Source organism: Zootoca vivipara, chromosome 1, assembly GCF_965207765.1.
Source record: "Zootoca vivipara chromosome 1, rZooViv2.hap1.1, whole genome shotgun sequence".
Lineage (NCBI taxonomy): Eukaryota > Metazoa > Chordata > Lepidosauria > Squamata > Lacertidae > Zootoca > Zootoca vivipara.
In genome coordinates, this window is record NC_142582.1 from 3833102 (window position 1) to 3848796 (window position 15695).

Sequence of the window (15695 nt, forward strand, 5' to 3'; positions counted from 1 at the left end):
CTAATCCTACCAGATCACCTTCCATTAGCATTGGAAAATGCCGCCCATTTTTGAGTCTTCCACTGTAACCTCCTTAAGAACAGTAGCTAAGGTGGCCAGTACAAAAGGCAAAGGAGTAGGCCAGGGTCCCTTTCGTTCCCTGGTACTTTGAGCATAGCTTCTGCCTAACACTTTTTGGGAATTACTTACCTGTTAGTTGAAGGGAGAGTTCTAAGTTTTGGTTTCATGACATAGCCATCTTGAAGTGCCAAGAATCATCATGTGAATTGTCTGAATTCACTGTGGTAGACAGACTTAATGGTTGGCTGTCCATCTGTCATGGAGATTGCTACATTGCAGGGAGTTTGACTAGATGAGCCTTAGTGTCCATTCCAACGCTACAATTCTATGAATCTATGAATGCCATTGTATTTCCTCAAGGGGAATTGTGCCTCACTGAAAATGCCAATCAGAACTGATTGTGATCCAGCAATATGTTGTTGTTGTTGTTGTTTAGTTGTTTAGTCGTGTCTGACTCTTCGTGACCCCATGGACCATAGCACGCCAGGCACTCCTGTCTTGCACTGCCTCCCGCAGTTTGGTCAAACTCATGTTCGTAGCTTCGAGAACACTGTCCAACCATCTCATCCTCTGTCGTCCCCTTCTCCTAGTGCCCTCAATCTTTCCCAACATCAGGGTCTTTTCCAGGGAGTCTTCTCTTCTCATGAGGTGGCCAAAGTATTGGAGCCTCAGCTACAGGATCTGTCCTTCCAGTGAGCACTCAGGGCTGATTTCCTTCAGAATGGATAGGTTTGATTGTCTTGCAGTCCATGGGACTCTCAAGAATCTCCTCCAGCACCATAATTCAAAAGCATCAATTCTTCGGCGATCAGCCTTCTTCATGGTCCAGCTCTCACAGATTGGCCATGCAAAAGCAGCTCACCTGGGGCTCAGTAAATCTCCTGGTTTTGTTGCCTTCCTGGCATTGCAAAATCCAAGCATGGGAGTAGGCTTCTCCAGCAGCGGCTAGCGTGGTGGGTCAGAGTAGCACTGCCACCCTCCCAACGCAGGCATCGCTGCAGCTTACTTTATGAGGCTGGGGCAGGGTAGTGGCAAGGTCAGGGTGGCGGTGATGCACTGTTGGAGCCAGCTTGCATGCCACAATATGTGACTTGTAGGCTGCATTCGTTTTGGTGGGTCACAAGTTATGTAGAGCTGAGTAACTCTGCTGGTCACCTGTATGTAGGTGGTGTTTTGAGATGAGACTAAAGCTGCAGGCTGATTCCAAAGTTGAGTTGACCAATGACCCAGCACATGTACAAAAGAGCCATATTTGGTTCAGACTTTTAGAATATTTGGTTTAGAACCTTCCTGATCTTAAAACTGCTGCCTTGGTTTTTCATTAGCTGTCCCCTGGCATGTATCTGTTCCAAGTTAAATGTGCCTGATAACTAAGATCTAAGTTACATACTTATTAATATTGCTTCCAGTCCCCCCCCCCCGCCCCGGTAGAGTCATTCTTGTCTAGCACTACTGGAGGTGATAGCAGGCTGTGACTCAGTTGTGGTGTGAAGCTTTCACCAGAAGGAACCAGGGACAGATTTTGGAAGTTGTCACCCTGTCATCTGTGTGGGAGGGATGGACACACTTGGTATATAGGTGTCTTTTTAATATAGCTTTTGATTCCTGGGCAGCTGGCTACATTTTTATACTAGCTCAGCTGGCTCTCCAGACCTAACTTTGGAGCCACATCCTAAGTCTATTTAATTAAGTGCATTTGGGTGTATACTTAAAGTTGCTACTACACAACAGCCAGGGTGTCTTGCAGACATTCCTTCAGAGGCAGTTAATTAGGGATTTTTATCCCAAATTGGCAACATTTTACTTGTTTACAGAGGAAGGGAACCCATTGTTTGGGTAGCTATGCCGTGTTGTTTTCTCTGTTGAGTAGTACTTTGAACTCACTTTGAAGCTGGTGTAAAGAATGAGATTCCTCTACTTTGCAAACTAGAAGTAATGCACAGTGCTCAGGCCTTATGCCATAGCAATTAGAGGGCTGCTTCCAGCTTTGCTGGTTTGGGGTTCATATGCAGTCATACACGTAAACGTGTTTTGTTGGAATGAATCTTCTCCTTTGGTTAGCCCATGACCCTGAGGACCAGGTCGCAGGAAGAAGAGTAGCCAGGCTACGATGGCAATGACTAAAACTGCTCCGGCAGGCCAGAGTTGGGATAATAAAAAGTTGAGCCTGGCCTGCTGAGGGCTGTATGGGCTCAGCTTCTGTGATGGCTGCCTCCCTCGGCTGTCACAATAACTCTCCTTCTCATGGGAAAGAAAGGAGGTGGTGGCAGGCATGTAACAGATGCTGTATACCACACTCTTACGATATGAGGCAAAATATAAAATACAGTTCATGGCAAGCTGGCATCTCCAAGTGTCGTGATATTGTTTAAATGGGAGCTCTGTTTGTGATTTCATCTTACAGTACAGCCCTCAGGCGCCCTTCCTCACTATACCACTGAAGTGACAGAAACATCTATTGTTATTACCTGGACACCAGCTCCAAGAATTGGGTTTAAGGTAAGAAAACAGCCACAAATTCCCACCCTACCAATACTTTAGGTATCACGTAAACAGCCATGAAAACCAATCTACCTCAGGGCTTATTACAACTAATGGCTCATGGCTATTTGACAACTTGTAGTAGCAATTGATACACTGGCTGAATGTCATTTGTTTTAAGCCTGATGCAACAGATTAGAAGGTAAAGGAGGTGGCATTCACCAAGGAGCCACTGAAATCGAAGCAAAGGTTCTCACAAGCTGCCGTGGCTCCTTAATAATTCAGCATCTATTTAATATACCTTTTCTCAGTACAAAGGTTTCCCGGAGCAGCTACAAACATTTGTTTATAACTTATAAAATCCGCAGTTAAAAGTGGTTTGAATGTGATCTCCTAAGCAGTAAACAAAAGAGCAAAAATTAACAAGAAATCACACACACACACTCTTGAAGCATCCTGATGAAATGAAGTTGTGAAAATATTGTCTAGCATATGTTATCCTGCTAATGTGGCCTTGGTGCAAAAAGGGAACCTTGCTCCAGTGTGCATAAGATTTCATGTTTGTTGTTAATCATTCTTAGTTCTGGTAGTTCTTGTGCCAAAAAAGAAAAGAAAAAAGTCCAGGCTGTGTTTCAAGAAAAATCTTAATTCTGAGCCCAGAGCGAACAATTCTACAGTGCATAAAAATGCTTAAGAGAAATAATTAAACATTTCCAAACTTGGTATTTCATTTGGTTGCAGATAGAGTTGTTGTGGTTTTTTTAATAGTGGTCAAGAAGCCAAGGGAGAAGGGGCAGCAGAGGCAATATGTTAGGATGGAGAGTCAGCAGAGAAACCAGAAGCTGAAACAGAATTTCCCCTTTTCCCAGAGTAGTCTCTGCTCTAGCATGAGCAACTATAAGTGCCTGTCAATTTCAAAAGGTTTCTCTACAATACTGAGGGCTAGATATCTGCTTTTCTGAAATGAAAGCCTGGAGTTCTCAGAAAGCCTGGGTTCCACCATGCATCTTTGCAGAATTCAACTCCTAATAGTTTTGTACATCCACATTAAGCTATTCTTCACAGGAGTACATACTACAGTAGCCATTGTTAGCTGTGAATAATTCTCCATTCTTTTCCTACTGCAGTTGGGTGTGCGACCAAGCCAAGGCGGAGAAGCTCCAAGGGAGGTCATCTCTGAGTCTGGGAGCATTGTTATCTCGGGTCTGACTCCTGGTGTGCAATACGACTACACCATCACAGTACTCATGGATGGCCAAGAGAGGATCACACCCATCACCAAGACAGTAGTTACACGTATGGCATATTTAACTATCACATAACGAACACTCCTTTTTCAGGCAAAAGATCCCAAAGTCATTATCCCCCACAGAAGTTTGAGGAATTATTTTGGAGTGGTTTCTTTGTAAAATAAAATAAATCAGGCAGATTTGAGCCAGTGGATGTGGAAGAGGGGGTAGCACACATGTATTCCTACCACAGACAAGACTTGTTTCCTGCTAACCTGGGCCTGGTACATGCTGACACCTCCAGCAGACCAGCCCATAAGGATCAGACTGCCATGAGGTGCTGCTGCGCTTTGGTAGCCCCCAGGATGTCCTGGCTAGCTTAGGCCATGAACCAGAGAAAATGGTGTAAGTTGGAAGAACCTTTTGATGTTTAGGTTTTATATTTCCAGGTGGCTTTGGTGACGCAAAATGCTTTCCATCAGCTTCCACTGCTGGCCCCACCAGCCCTACCCTATATGGACAGGGATAGTCTAATTTGGGTTGTCTCTGCTCTGGTAACCTCTAGGTTAGTTTACTGTAATAGGGCTGCCTTTGAAGATATAATAATAATAATAATAATAATAATAATAATAATAATAATAATAATAATAATTTATTACTTATACCCCGCCCATCTGGCTGGGTTTCTGCAGCCACTCTGGGCGGCTTTCAACAGAATATTAAAATACAATATCTATTAAACATTAAAAGCTTCCCTAAACAGGGCTGCCTTCAGATGTCTTCTAAAAGTCTGGTAGTTGTTTTTCTCTTTGTTTTTCTCTTTGACATCTCTTTGACATTTGATGTTTCAGAAACTGCAAATGTTGGAGATTTCTGCAGCCAGGTTGCTCATGAGTATCTGAGCGCATAATATCAATCCTGGCCTGTGTGCAGTGGCTGCCAGATGGTTTCCTGGTCCAGTTCAAAATGCTGGTTTTTACCTTTAAAGCCATTTGCAGATTAGGACCCCAATGCTTCAAGGACTGTCTCTCCCCACATAATCTAATCTGCACCCTGCATTCTAAGGGAGGGTGGCAGCGCGAGAATAGGCTTTCTCTGTGGTGGCCCCTTGTTTATGAAATGATCTTCCCAGGGAAGATCTCATTTTAGCTGCCAGGCAAAAACGTTCTTATTTATCCATACCTTCGGATCTTAACTTTCTGCTTTTCTTTTAGTGGGGTGGGGTGGAGTTTGCATCTATTCTATTTATACATGTTATATGTATGCAGATTGGGCTGTTTTATCGTTGTTTTTAATGTTTTTGTCAGTCACGTTGAGTTTCATTTTTGAAAAAAGCAACTAATAAAGAAAACTCTTTCTGTTGCATATCTAGTGAAATCTTAAAACAATGATTTTACTACTTCTAGCTCTGTCGCCACCAACCAACTTGGAACTTGATTCCAACCCCAAAACTGGAATCCTCACTGTCTCATGGGAAAGAAGCGCATCTCCAGGTATTTATATTGTGCTTGGCTAGGAATTTCCCTTTTGACTGTTAAGCACTGTAAATCCTCAGTAATCCTGCTCACTTACTTACTTGGTTTATTCCAAGATGAGCTGTCATTTTGGGCATTGTTAACCAGATACTGGATACATCTGTTATAGTACTATTTCTACTACAGAGGGAAAGGAGGGCACTCCTTTTTAGGGAACATTTTGAAAAAGAATAGCAATGCTGAAATCTGCCCACTAAGAAAACAAGGAGGATAAGAATTTGGTAACTCTTCTACAACGTATTGCATTTCTTTGTGAACCCCCCCCCCCAAGCTATCAAACACCTTTAAAAGGTTGTCTTTCACAATATTTGTATTAAAAATAATGTCTTTAGCAGGAAAATGGAAAATTAACATTGAAACACACCATAGATCTGTGTCTCAGTATTTTCATGAAGACCACTGTCGCATCTCATTGGATTATATTGAAAGTATATATTCCTACAATTTCTATAAGTCTATAACAAATGGAAACATCAGAATGCTTCATACTTGCCCTTCATTCTGTGAAAACAATTATGTGCCATAAGCAATTGGAAGGGGACCTTCTTGCCGTCAGATTTCCAGGTTTTAAGACCATTTAACATCTTTAAATAGCTGTGCTCTTGTCTAGCTTTAAGGAAGTACAGTATAAGTGCCAACTAAACCCTTTATTGCTGTGCTTTAGATGTAACTGGATACAGAATTACTACTGTCCCTACAAATGGACAACAAGGTTTCACTCTAGAGGAAGAAGTTGATGCTGAGCAGACATCCTGCGTCTTTGAAAATCTGAGTCCCGGAGTGGAATACAATGTCAGTGTTTACACAGTCAAAGATGACCAGGAGAGCTCGCCCGTCTTTGAAACCATCACACAAGGTAAAATTTAAAAACTGAACAGCAGATTTGACAAATTTCACAGGGAGCCGTCCTATAAATTTCTGTACTTATGAAAGCTGTACCTGAACATCTTTCGGTGAAGATTTTTCACTGATTGTGTGTATGTTTATTCGTAAATAAATCCTGTTCATTTCAGTGGGATTTACTTCTAATTAGGATCACAGCCCTGGACACCAAGAAAACATACTTGCTCATTCCATATGGTTTTTATACTATTTTGCCTTATTTTGCATAGGTATACGACAGTGGTGAGCAGATCAGCCTTGGATTCGCTGCCTCTGACTCAGGGGAAATGGATCACTCAACATTTTTGTTTATTCATATGTTACATTGTGCGTGGGTTTCAGTGTAGCTGTATCAAATCTAGACAAACCAGATCAAGTGTGGTCAGAGGTGTGAATAATATCTTAGAAAATAAGGTTCTTATTTGTTCAGGTGACATTGCCTATTGAAAATCAACAGTGCTTGGTGTTTAGAAAGATGCTGGTGGAGGACCAATGTTCTTTGCTGCTAGATAAGCTCACTGAAGAGTCAATTGTACCATCTGTATATTGAGCTGTTGCCATGTTGATCCCAGATATCATGAAATACAAAATGAGCAAGCTGATCCAATTGATCCCTAGTAAAATCTTAAGCCTTCATCTATGTTTACTCAGATGTTAGCCCTACTGTATTAACAGTGAGACTTGCTCACAGGTAAATGTGCATATGATTGCAGCTATAGACCAAGGAAAAGCATCTCTTTGCTCTTTTTGTATGCTCAGAATTATGTGTTATGACTGAAAATGTACACCCTGCCCTTCCTCTGTTGTAGAAGATGATGGTCTGGGATGTCTCAGTCTAGCCTTGTGCTTGCAGTGCTGTAAAACCCCAAACCTGTCATTATGGGATGTTGTCTTATCCCACCCCCCACCCACAAAATGGCTCCCAGCTCCTGTGTTTCACAGATGCTTGCCATTAACACTGCTTGGCATTTCTGTGCTCTCGTTGAGTCTCTCTTTGCTCCTATGGGCAACTAACACTCTGGTTTGAGTTAATTCAAACAATCAGGTCCTTAACCCAATGCCACTTTCTAACACAAAGAAGCATTGGAAAAAAAACCTTTTTGTATATCTTTAGTGCTTTCTTTACAGGTGATATGGTAAGCATATCCCACAAAGATAAGTGGTTATTTGGTAGAAAATTGATACTTTTTCTTTCAGTTCTGCTCAGTGGTTTTCCATAACAGAATGAAAAAGGTTATGAAATTATTAAACGAATGTTTTGCACCAGATGTAGAACACCTTTGAAAGATTCATTATCTATTTAAGATTTGTATACTCCTCCCACCAAAGAGAAACATAAAATACACATTTGCCCTGAAACTGGCTGTTTCCCTTTCCCCATCCTTCCCATCCCTCTATAGTAAGTGCCTCAAAACTGTGCCCACATTCAAAGACAAAGTGAGGTAGGACTCTATTCCTAGAGTGATCTATAAACCAGCTTTGCTACAGCTGTTGCTCATAAGTGTTACATGGCCTTAGAAATCACCTGCTGAATAATCACCAGGCTGTGTAATATATACTATATGTAGGGCTGGATGTACAAAATCAATATTTTGCTTCAGGATGATTAGCCCATGAAAACAAATGCCAGGTAAAGGCACATGTCTCATTCATTACTTAGACTAGAATCCCTTGCCATTTTTAACTTCACAAATGACAATTCTGTAAGGGTGGCATGTTTTATGTTTCAGACCGCTGTACTGTACACAGTTACCTGGTGGGATTAAATCCGAGTAGGATTATGTTTCAAGGCTATGATCTTTCTAAAAGTTTGCACTCGGGAAAGAATGGCTTTGTTAGATACTGAAGTTGATAGGAGTGAATGTTTGTAGTGCAGGTCAAAAAAGCAGACCTGAAAGAAGCAATATAAGCCCCTGTTACGATGATGGTGGTGGTGGTGATAATAATAATAATAATAATAATAATAATAATAATAATAATAATAATAATAATTTCTTATTTATACCCCGCCCTTCTGGCTGGGTTTCCCCAGCCACACTAATGAATCCATTAAAAGTGTCTGAGCCACTTGATCACCATCCTTAGCCCCTATTTTTTCAAGTGTCGTCTTGGTTGTGTACTGGATGGCAACTTCCACCCAGAAGCCTTCTGGTCTGTGACATGACGCATAGAAACTGTTTCCTCCCCACTTTAGTGTTTCAAGACATGTGGGATGTTACCTGGGTAAATCCTAATTGAAAGTAGAATATTTAACCAAGGCAATTGCTTTCAAGTAATACTGCATCTGGCAAAACAATCTGAACCTGATTATCTGTGTGGAACATGTATAACCCAGGCAAGCTGTCATTAACCACGAATGATTTGTACAAGGAAAACTTGGTATGGGCAAGCATATGTGTTAATTGGAGAAGCAAGCTTTTAAGATTGTGGGGCTCAAGCGTTAGTTGATAGGATTCCTGCCAATTTGACCCCCGCCCCCCGAGATGGACTCTGTTGTTTTACATATGCTGGAGCAGGTGCCATTTTGCTCCATCCTAAAAACATATTTGTTGGCAGAGTGTTTCATGAGAATTGGCTGCAAATCCTGCAGAACACCTCTAATGACGTTCAGAAGAGATGTTTTGCAGGTATTGTAAGAGGGTTTAGCTCTCCAACCCATTGCTGTACGTTGTAAATGGTGGGCTTTGCTTTTCGTAGGGAAATATCACATATCACCGCAATTTCTTCACTTTTAATTCACTGCTGAATTCACTGATGATCACTGCTTTTTCTCTCTCTTCCTTCTTGTTGTGTTTTGCCTCCGTTTGTCTCTGGCTCCCTGTTTTGCTCTGTAACACAATAGAGGTGCCCCACCTCACTGACTTAAGCTTTGTCGACGTAACTGATACAAGCATCGGCCTGAGGTGGACCCCACTCAATGCCTCCACCATTATTGGCTACCGCATCACAGTAGCTGCAGCAGGAGAAAGTGTCCCCATTTCTGAAGATTTTGTGGACTCTTCAGAGGGACACTATACGGTCACAGGCTTGGAGCCGGGCATTGATTATGAGATCAGCGTAATCACACTCATTAATGGCGGAGAGAGTGCCCCTGCTACGCTGACTCAGCAAACTGGTGATTGTTGAAGACCCTCCTGTGTTGAGAGTACTGTTTCATGCTGTCACTAGCTGCTTGGGCGACTGGTTTTCTCAGTGGAGAAATGGGCCTCTTGCTTTGTTTAGGGAGGCCAGGGGGCATTTTGGGAAGTTCAATGGGAACAGATATACGGCATTATAAACATAATTTCCTTTTAGTATTTCCACCCATTTGAGGTTGAATCCTGCATCTCAATAGCAGGTTGAAACATCTCGTCAAATTCTCAGGAGACGATCATTTATTTGGCTTTTGAAATTCTATCTCAACATTTTTATGGATAGAAAACATTTTCTCTTTAACATTTCTTCTCACAACTTTATTATCATTTCACAGTGTATATCTGAGCTAGGCTTGGACCCACATCTCAGAAGTTTCAGAACTGATGCGATGTATCCACATTGGCTTTCCTAACCACAATGGAGATAAATGGAATAATCCAAATATGAAAGCCATCTCTTGGGGTCCATTATCCTAATCCTCACTTAAGTGTTTTGTTAATGCAGTGGCCCAAGTGTTCCCCAAAATGGTGTGGGGAAGAAGGCATCTTCCAATCATGCTAGTGACAGCCATGGCAGTCTTTGAAACCTCTGTAGTGCATGTACAGAAAAAATGACCTGGGAGTTTCTTTTGCATGGAAAGACTAGTGTGTTCACCTTAGCTGGGTAAGGCTTTATAACCTTTTCCTATGTAAGTAGTTGTAGAGTCCTAGAGACTTCACAGCTGTTGTTCATCCTCCCATCTGTATGCATGTTAGTGTTCTAGAAGTGGTGCCTTTTCCCGACTCTGAGCTGCTGTAGAGCACATTGGGCCTCTCTGATTTGAGATGGATTGCAAGATCCATAGGCAAAAGACAACAATACAGGAACTCACTGCTTGTCTTTTTTTCTTTTTTAAAAAAAGTAGTATTATGGAATACATTTGGAAACCATAACGGTTTTGCTGAGAGGTTAAAGGTGCTTTACATCAGCTTTAACTGTGTAATGAAAGATTGAAAGATTACTGCAGCTTACTTTCATGGAATGAAACATAGTTTAGTAGTACATTTGCATGGGTTAGATTTTGTAATGGATTCCTTCCCCCCCCCACCTCTTTTTTTGCATGGGATTGTTTGTATATTTTTGAAACACTATTGAATCGAATTCCGGTGCTTCTAAAGTTACTAAAAATATTGTTCTTTAACCTCAGCTGTCCCTCCTCCCACTGATCTGCGTTTTACCAATGTGGGCCCTGACACTATAAGAGTAACTTGGACTCCACCATCATCCATTGAACTGACCAACTTCCTCGTTCGTTTCTCACCTGTGAAGAAAGAAGAGGATGTTGCAGAGCTGTCTATCTCACCATCTGACAATGCAGTGGTTTTAACAAGTAAGAGACTGATTGATTTGTCATCAAACTGATGTGATTTGATATTGGAATTGGTAGATTTTGGGGAAGTGTGTGGGGAGATGATTGGCTAGATGTCTACTTTAGACTCTTGCTGTCACTCTCTTTCTTTACCTGCATTTTCTATGGCTATTTTCCCGTTTGTTTCCCCCTCAATTCACCAAGTCTCATTTTGATGGCCTCTATTTCATTTTACTCTTTGTAGTTACTACTTTAAACTCTTTGCAAAAAGTCTCATGAGGAAATCATGCACTGGAAGAAACATGTTGTATTGAATTATAAATGCACACTCAGAGGTAGCCCTGAAAAATTATTTTTCTATTTGTTTGGAATTTAGCCATCCCATAATAGAATATGAGCTTTGTCACCAGTACCTAAGTCCTGGTAGGCCAACAGTGCATGACACATATGACCCAGCCTAAACTCTGAGGTGCTCTTAGATCTCAGCTAGGTTAAACATTTTCTGCTGGCAGTGTTTCTCATCTCTCCCAGACAGTGAAAGTGAATGTCAGAATTAAAAAGTTGCTGCCGTTTGTACTTTAGTTCTTATGTGAATTTTTGACAAGGACACAATTTGCCAAGGCCTTGGTAGAAAAAAGAGTTTTGTTGATGGAGGTAGATATGGAAACAGTACAAGCTTCAAAACTTTTCCAGTAAAGTATATGGAAATTCTAGCTGGATACACTTTGTGCAGAATAAATGACAATAGGCAAAACTGTCAGAGTGAGAAACTTGTTTCGCAGGCTGGAAAGATCCATTAGGAAAAAACCACAGCAATTTTTTCAGCATATAATGCTGCATGCTCAGGTGGAGTAACATTTAGAACTTTGCTAAACAAAATATCTGGAATGGACCATTTTTGTTTAGCAAAGGAGCTCTGCTGGGTAAAAAGCTGAGATTTGCAATTGTTTCTAGAGGAACTTAAATATCCTAAATCATTGCTGTTTTCACTCTTCAGATCTTCTCCCTGGCACCGTGTATTTGATCAGGGTTTACAGTGTATATGAACAACGTGAGAGTAAACCTCTGAGTGGAGAGCAGAAAACAGGTCTGTAGAATAAGAAATATTGAAAATGTCTTCACTTTCTGTCTACTAGTTTTAAGATTATTCTGCTATTTCGGTTGTACGAAAATATTAAGGATTTTGAATTTTTTTGTATAGATTTTGCTTTACAAATTGGTTTTAGCCAGCCAATTTTTGAAAGAACTATCATGCCATGATGGCTCTGTTGAAGTTGGTCCAATACAATTTCATAACTTTAGGACTCCACATTCATAGCCCTATCCAAGGGTTTGGTGTTTGAACAACCTATTATGGCCCACATCTTTACCTCTTAAGATGGGACTTTGGTTTGTCCTAATGTTTCCTATCTATTGTAATATATATGCAATGTATATACATGCTTTTCCTACAAAAAAAAAGACAGTGACTTAACTGTTCAGCTGGTTTAAATCTCCTTTATTTCCTTCTGAAAATAGGCCTTGATTCCCCAACTGGGCTTGATTTCTCAGAAATAACAGCCCATTCTTTCACCGTCCATTGGATTGCTCCTCGTGCCACCATCACTGGCTACAAAATACGCCATTCCCTCGAGCAAGGGGGAAGCAGACCCAAAGAAGTCCGCATTGCTCCATCTCGCAATTCCATCACCCTCACTGACCTGGTTCCAGGGTCTGAGTATGTGGTGAGCATTTCTGCATTCAATGGCAAAGAGGAGAGCTTGCCTTTGATTGGACAGCAAAGCACCGGTAAGACCTAGTCAAGGAAAATAAAATACAACTTCTAAGTTCTTGAGACCAGCTCACAGAGTTAATTGAAATGGAAAACATAACATCAGATATCTCACTTCTTGGGCTTAGATAGGGTCAATTCCTGTAACAGCTAAAGGGAAGAAATCCAGTCAAGAAATTTCACAACAGATTGCAAGTGAGGCATTGACAATATAACAGTAAGAACCTACAGGTTTACTGGATGGTTTTGAATGGCAGCTCAACAGTTATAGGCAATATTCTCAGTTTTATTCTGCTTCTGCTACTCATTGAGTTTTGGAAGGGGCTGCAGCCAACTGCTAGGAACCCAGTCAAGGCCTCTCTTCACCCTTTCTGAGATTTCCTCTGGCACATTTTCAACCCTATCAGTGTGGCCTCCAGAACTAGAACGTTTTGGCAGGTGTTAAGAAAAGACTTGAAAACAGAAAACAGAACTAAACAATAGGCAGTGTATGTACACAATGCTGAAAGCTTCATTTCCTTTGCTCCTCCCAGTAACATGGAGGCAAAATACGTGACATTGCATTGAGTTTCCCAGTCCCTTCATGTGTAGATAGGGACACCCGCAGCACAGTGATTTTTCAAGTTGCTGCATTTTTGAAAAACAAGCAGCATTCCTGGAGAAAGTGGAAGAGAGTAAGCAGCACTTTGAGCAGAGCCAGCTCTACAGTTGGCTCACTGAGGCGGCAGCCTCAGGCAACAGAAACCTCCAAGGCGGAAGCCCCACCAGTGCCCCTCTGTCGCTGGTGCAGAAGCAGTGCCAGTATTGGCAGCAACTTCAGATGAAATTGTGGGAGATCGTGTGGAGCATGCAAAGATACCTTGTAATTTTGGTGAGATCTTGCTTGAAATTGACGCCAATGCCGGGGTCACTTCTCTGCCAGCAGCAGAGGTGGCAGGGCGGGTGGAGAAGTGGTGGCGCAGTGGCAGGGCATTTGGCTCAAGCGGTGAAACAGGACATGCCACCCCCGACTTTCAGCAGCAGTATTCATCTTATATTGTCTGCTTTGGGCCATAGGTTTTCAAAGTGCTGAATATCACATGTCCAGTTCCCAATTCCATGAATTCTTGGTGCCATCACAGAATCAAAACCCATTTGAAGATTCAGATATGGGTTTCAATGGCAGCTTTCTAGTGGGCTTGCAGGGTGGTGCTTGGCTAGTTACTTTCCTTCAGAATTATTGCCACTCCAATAAGCTGCGAGTACTAGTGATGCATCTCAGAGGGGGAATACAATGATGAAACATTGCCTGCCTTTGAACCAGTACAGAATATAGTTCTAAAATACTACCTCGTCTATCAAGATGTCTGCAAATGGAATCATAAAAGCTTTACTGGGCAGTTGCACAGTATGAAATTGAACTGAAAGGATGCGGAATATTCCTAATTTTTCTTTCTTAAACTCCTCTGTCTAGTTTCTGACGTTCCCAGAGATCTGCACGTCACTCCCACTGGCCCCACCAGCCTGGTCATCACCTGGGAGGCTCCTGCCGTTACCGTCAGATACTACAGGATCACATATGGCGAAACAGGTCAGTGCTAGATGGCCTTAATACCTAGTATTAGAAGTTAAAGCAAGACTCTGGAGCCAAGGTTTTAAGTGACTTAAGAACACTGCGACACTCTGAATGACTGCTGTGGGCTCTGATAGACACTGGGTAATTACAATTCAAATACAAGTTGGAAGGGAGGTAAAGGGAGAGACAGCCCCTGACAGCTGCATGTTCAAGGGAAAGGGGCTGCTGACTACATGGAGCACCTTGTGGGTATCAAACCCCTTTCACACTAACGCTAAAAAGATGAATGTCAGTGGTGGGGGCCGTATATGTGTGGGAGGGGGACATCTGTGTAACCCCATAATTTGTCCAAGTATTGAAAACTTAACATTTGAGAGGACTTTTTCTGCACCTGTTGGTCTTTCAGCATTTTCTATGTAATTTAGACATGATTGTTTTATTACTTGTTAGTTTTTCTGCAAATTGCTTTAAACCCCTTTGGGTGGTAAAGACCATTTGCAAATTTAGTTATTAAATTTGATCCGCATGTCACTCCCATTGGCCCCAGCAGCTTGGTCATCACCTGGGGCAGGAGTGCCAAGTTGAATAAAGCAATCGATCACTTGATGTGGTGCACACACACACCATTTGAATGGCAATGTCCATCAACTTCAGGGGGGCAGCCCCCTCAAATGAAGACCCCCTCGGCCCCTAGGTGTTGGCTTCTATGACCTGGGAAGCTCCTGCCATTAGCAGGATAGCTCATTCAGTAGAGCATGAGACTCTTGATCTCAGGGTTGTGGTTTCGAGCCCCATGTTGGGCAAAATAATCCTGCATTGCAGGGGGTTGGACTAGATGAACCTCCTGGTCCCTTCCAACTCCGCATTCCATGATTTTATGTACTACCATCGTCGTCATTTTTAATAACAGCTGTGAGCTTTTGACCGTCTTGTGCTATTGCTCATAGGTGGCAGTGGGCCTGTTCAAGAGTTCACTGTACCTGGACATGTGTCCACTGCAACGATCCCTGGACTTAAGCCTGGAACAGACTACACCATCACTGTGTATGCAGTCACTGGACGTGGAGACAGTCCTGCCAGCAGCAAACCAGTCACTGTCGACTACAGAATAGGTAAGACCGGGACAAATGGACATTTAAGAACTATTTATTCCATCTGCTCACTTTTTCTTTTTTTTAAGGGTGGGAGAGCAAACCAAATTATTCACCCCATTGGCTTAATTCAACAATTCTGTCCATCATGCAAAAAGACTTCCAACCCATTTAAAACTCTTGCATCTTGCTTTTTTATGATCTTGAGATTGCTGGCAAAAACTATGGCTTTGTTATCTACAACTCCTTAATTTTCATCAGGATGGTAACACAAGTGCTTTCCATTTGTTTGAATACAAATACGTTGCAAATGTGGCAGGCAGTAAATGGTGGGGTTCTTACTCATCTAGTTCAGCGTTCGTTTCCAACAATGGCCAGTCAAATGCATCTGGGAGACCAATCACCAAAGGAGAAGGGCAACGGTGTTCCCTTGTCTGCTTCAACATGTGATATTTCACTATGTTGTGGTCATGTGGAGGCTCTATTCAATTATTGTAGAGCATAGGAGAGGCTTACATGGGATAGGTGAAGTTGAGTGGGTGGAGCCAAAGGAAAGTGCAGCAACAGTGATGTGGCAGGGGAGCAAAATTTTTAGGTCCCTCATGGTG

General features: G+C 42.0%; 1 protein-coding gene across 7 annotated transcripts in view; it reads left to right on the top strand.

The window, feature by feature from the left end:
* FN1 (fibronectin 1) overlaps positions 1–15695 on the top strand; it is an 81107-nt gene that overhangs the window by 40078 nt on the left and 25334 nt on the right. For 6 of the 7 annotated variants that reach the window (XM_088666577.1, XM_088666616.1, XM_088666737.1 and 3 more), the window contains exons 22-30: positions 2465–2559; positions 3669–3837; positions 5177–5263; positions 5970–6161; positions 10509–10691; positions 11668–11757; positions 12189–12458; positions 13895–14011; positions 14944–15108. In XM_088666577.1, coding sequence (XP_088522703.1) covers positions 2465–2559; positions 3669–3837; positions 5177–5263; positions 5970–6161; positions 10509–10691; positions 11668–11757; positions 12189–12458; positions 13895–14011; positions 14944–15108 — 1368 coding nt within the window. Of the gene's footprint in view, positions 1–2464; positions 2560–3668; positions 3838–5176; positions 5264–5969; positions 6162–9029; positions 9303–10508; positions 10692–11667; positions 11758–12188; positions 12459–13894; positions 14012–14943; positions 15109–15695 lie in introns of all 7 variants that reach the window. The other variant, XM_088666791.1, reaches the window with a different exon arrangement.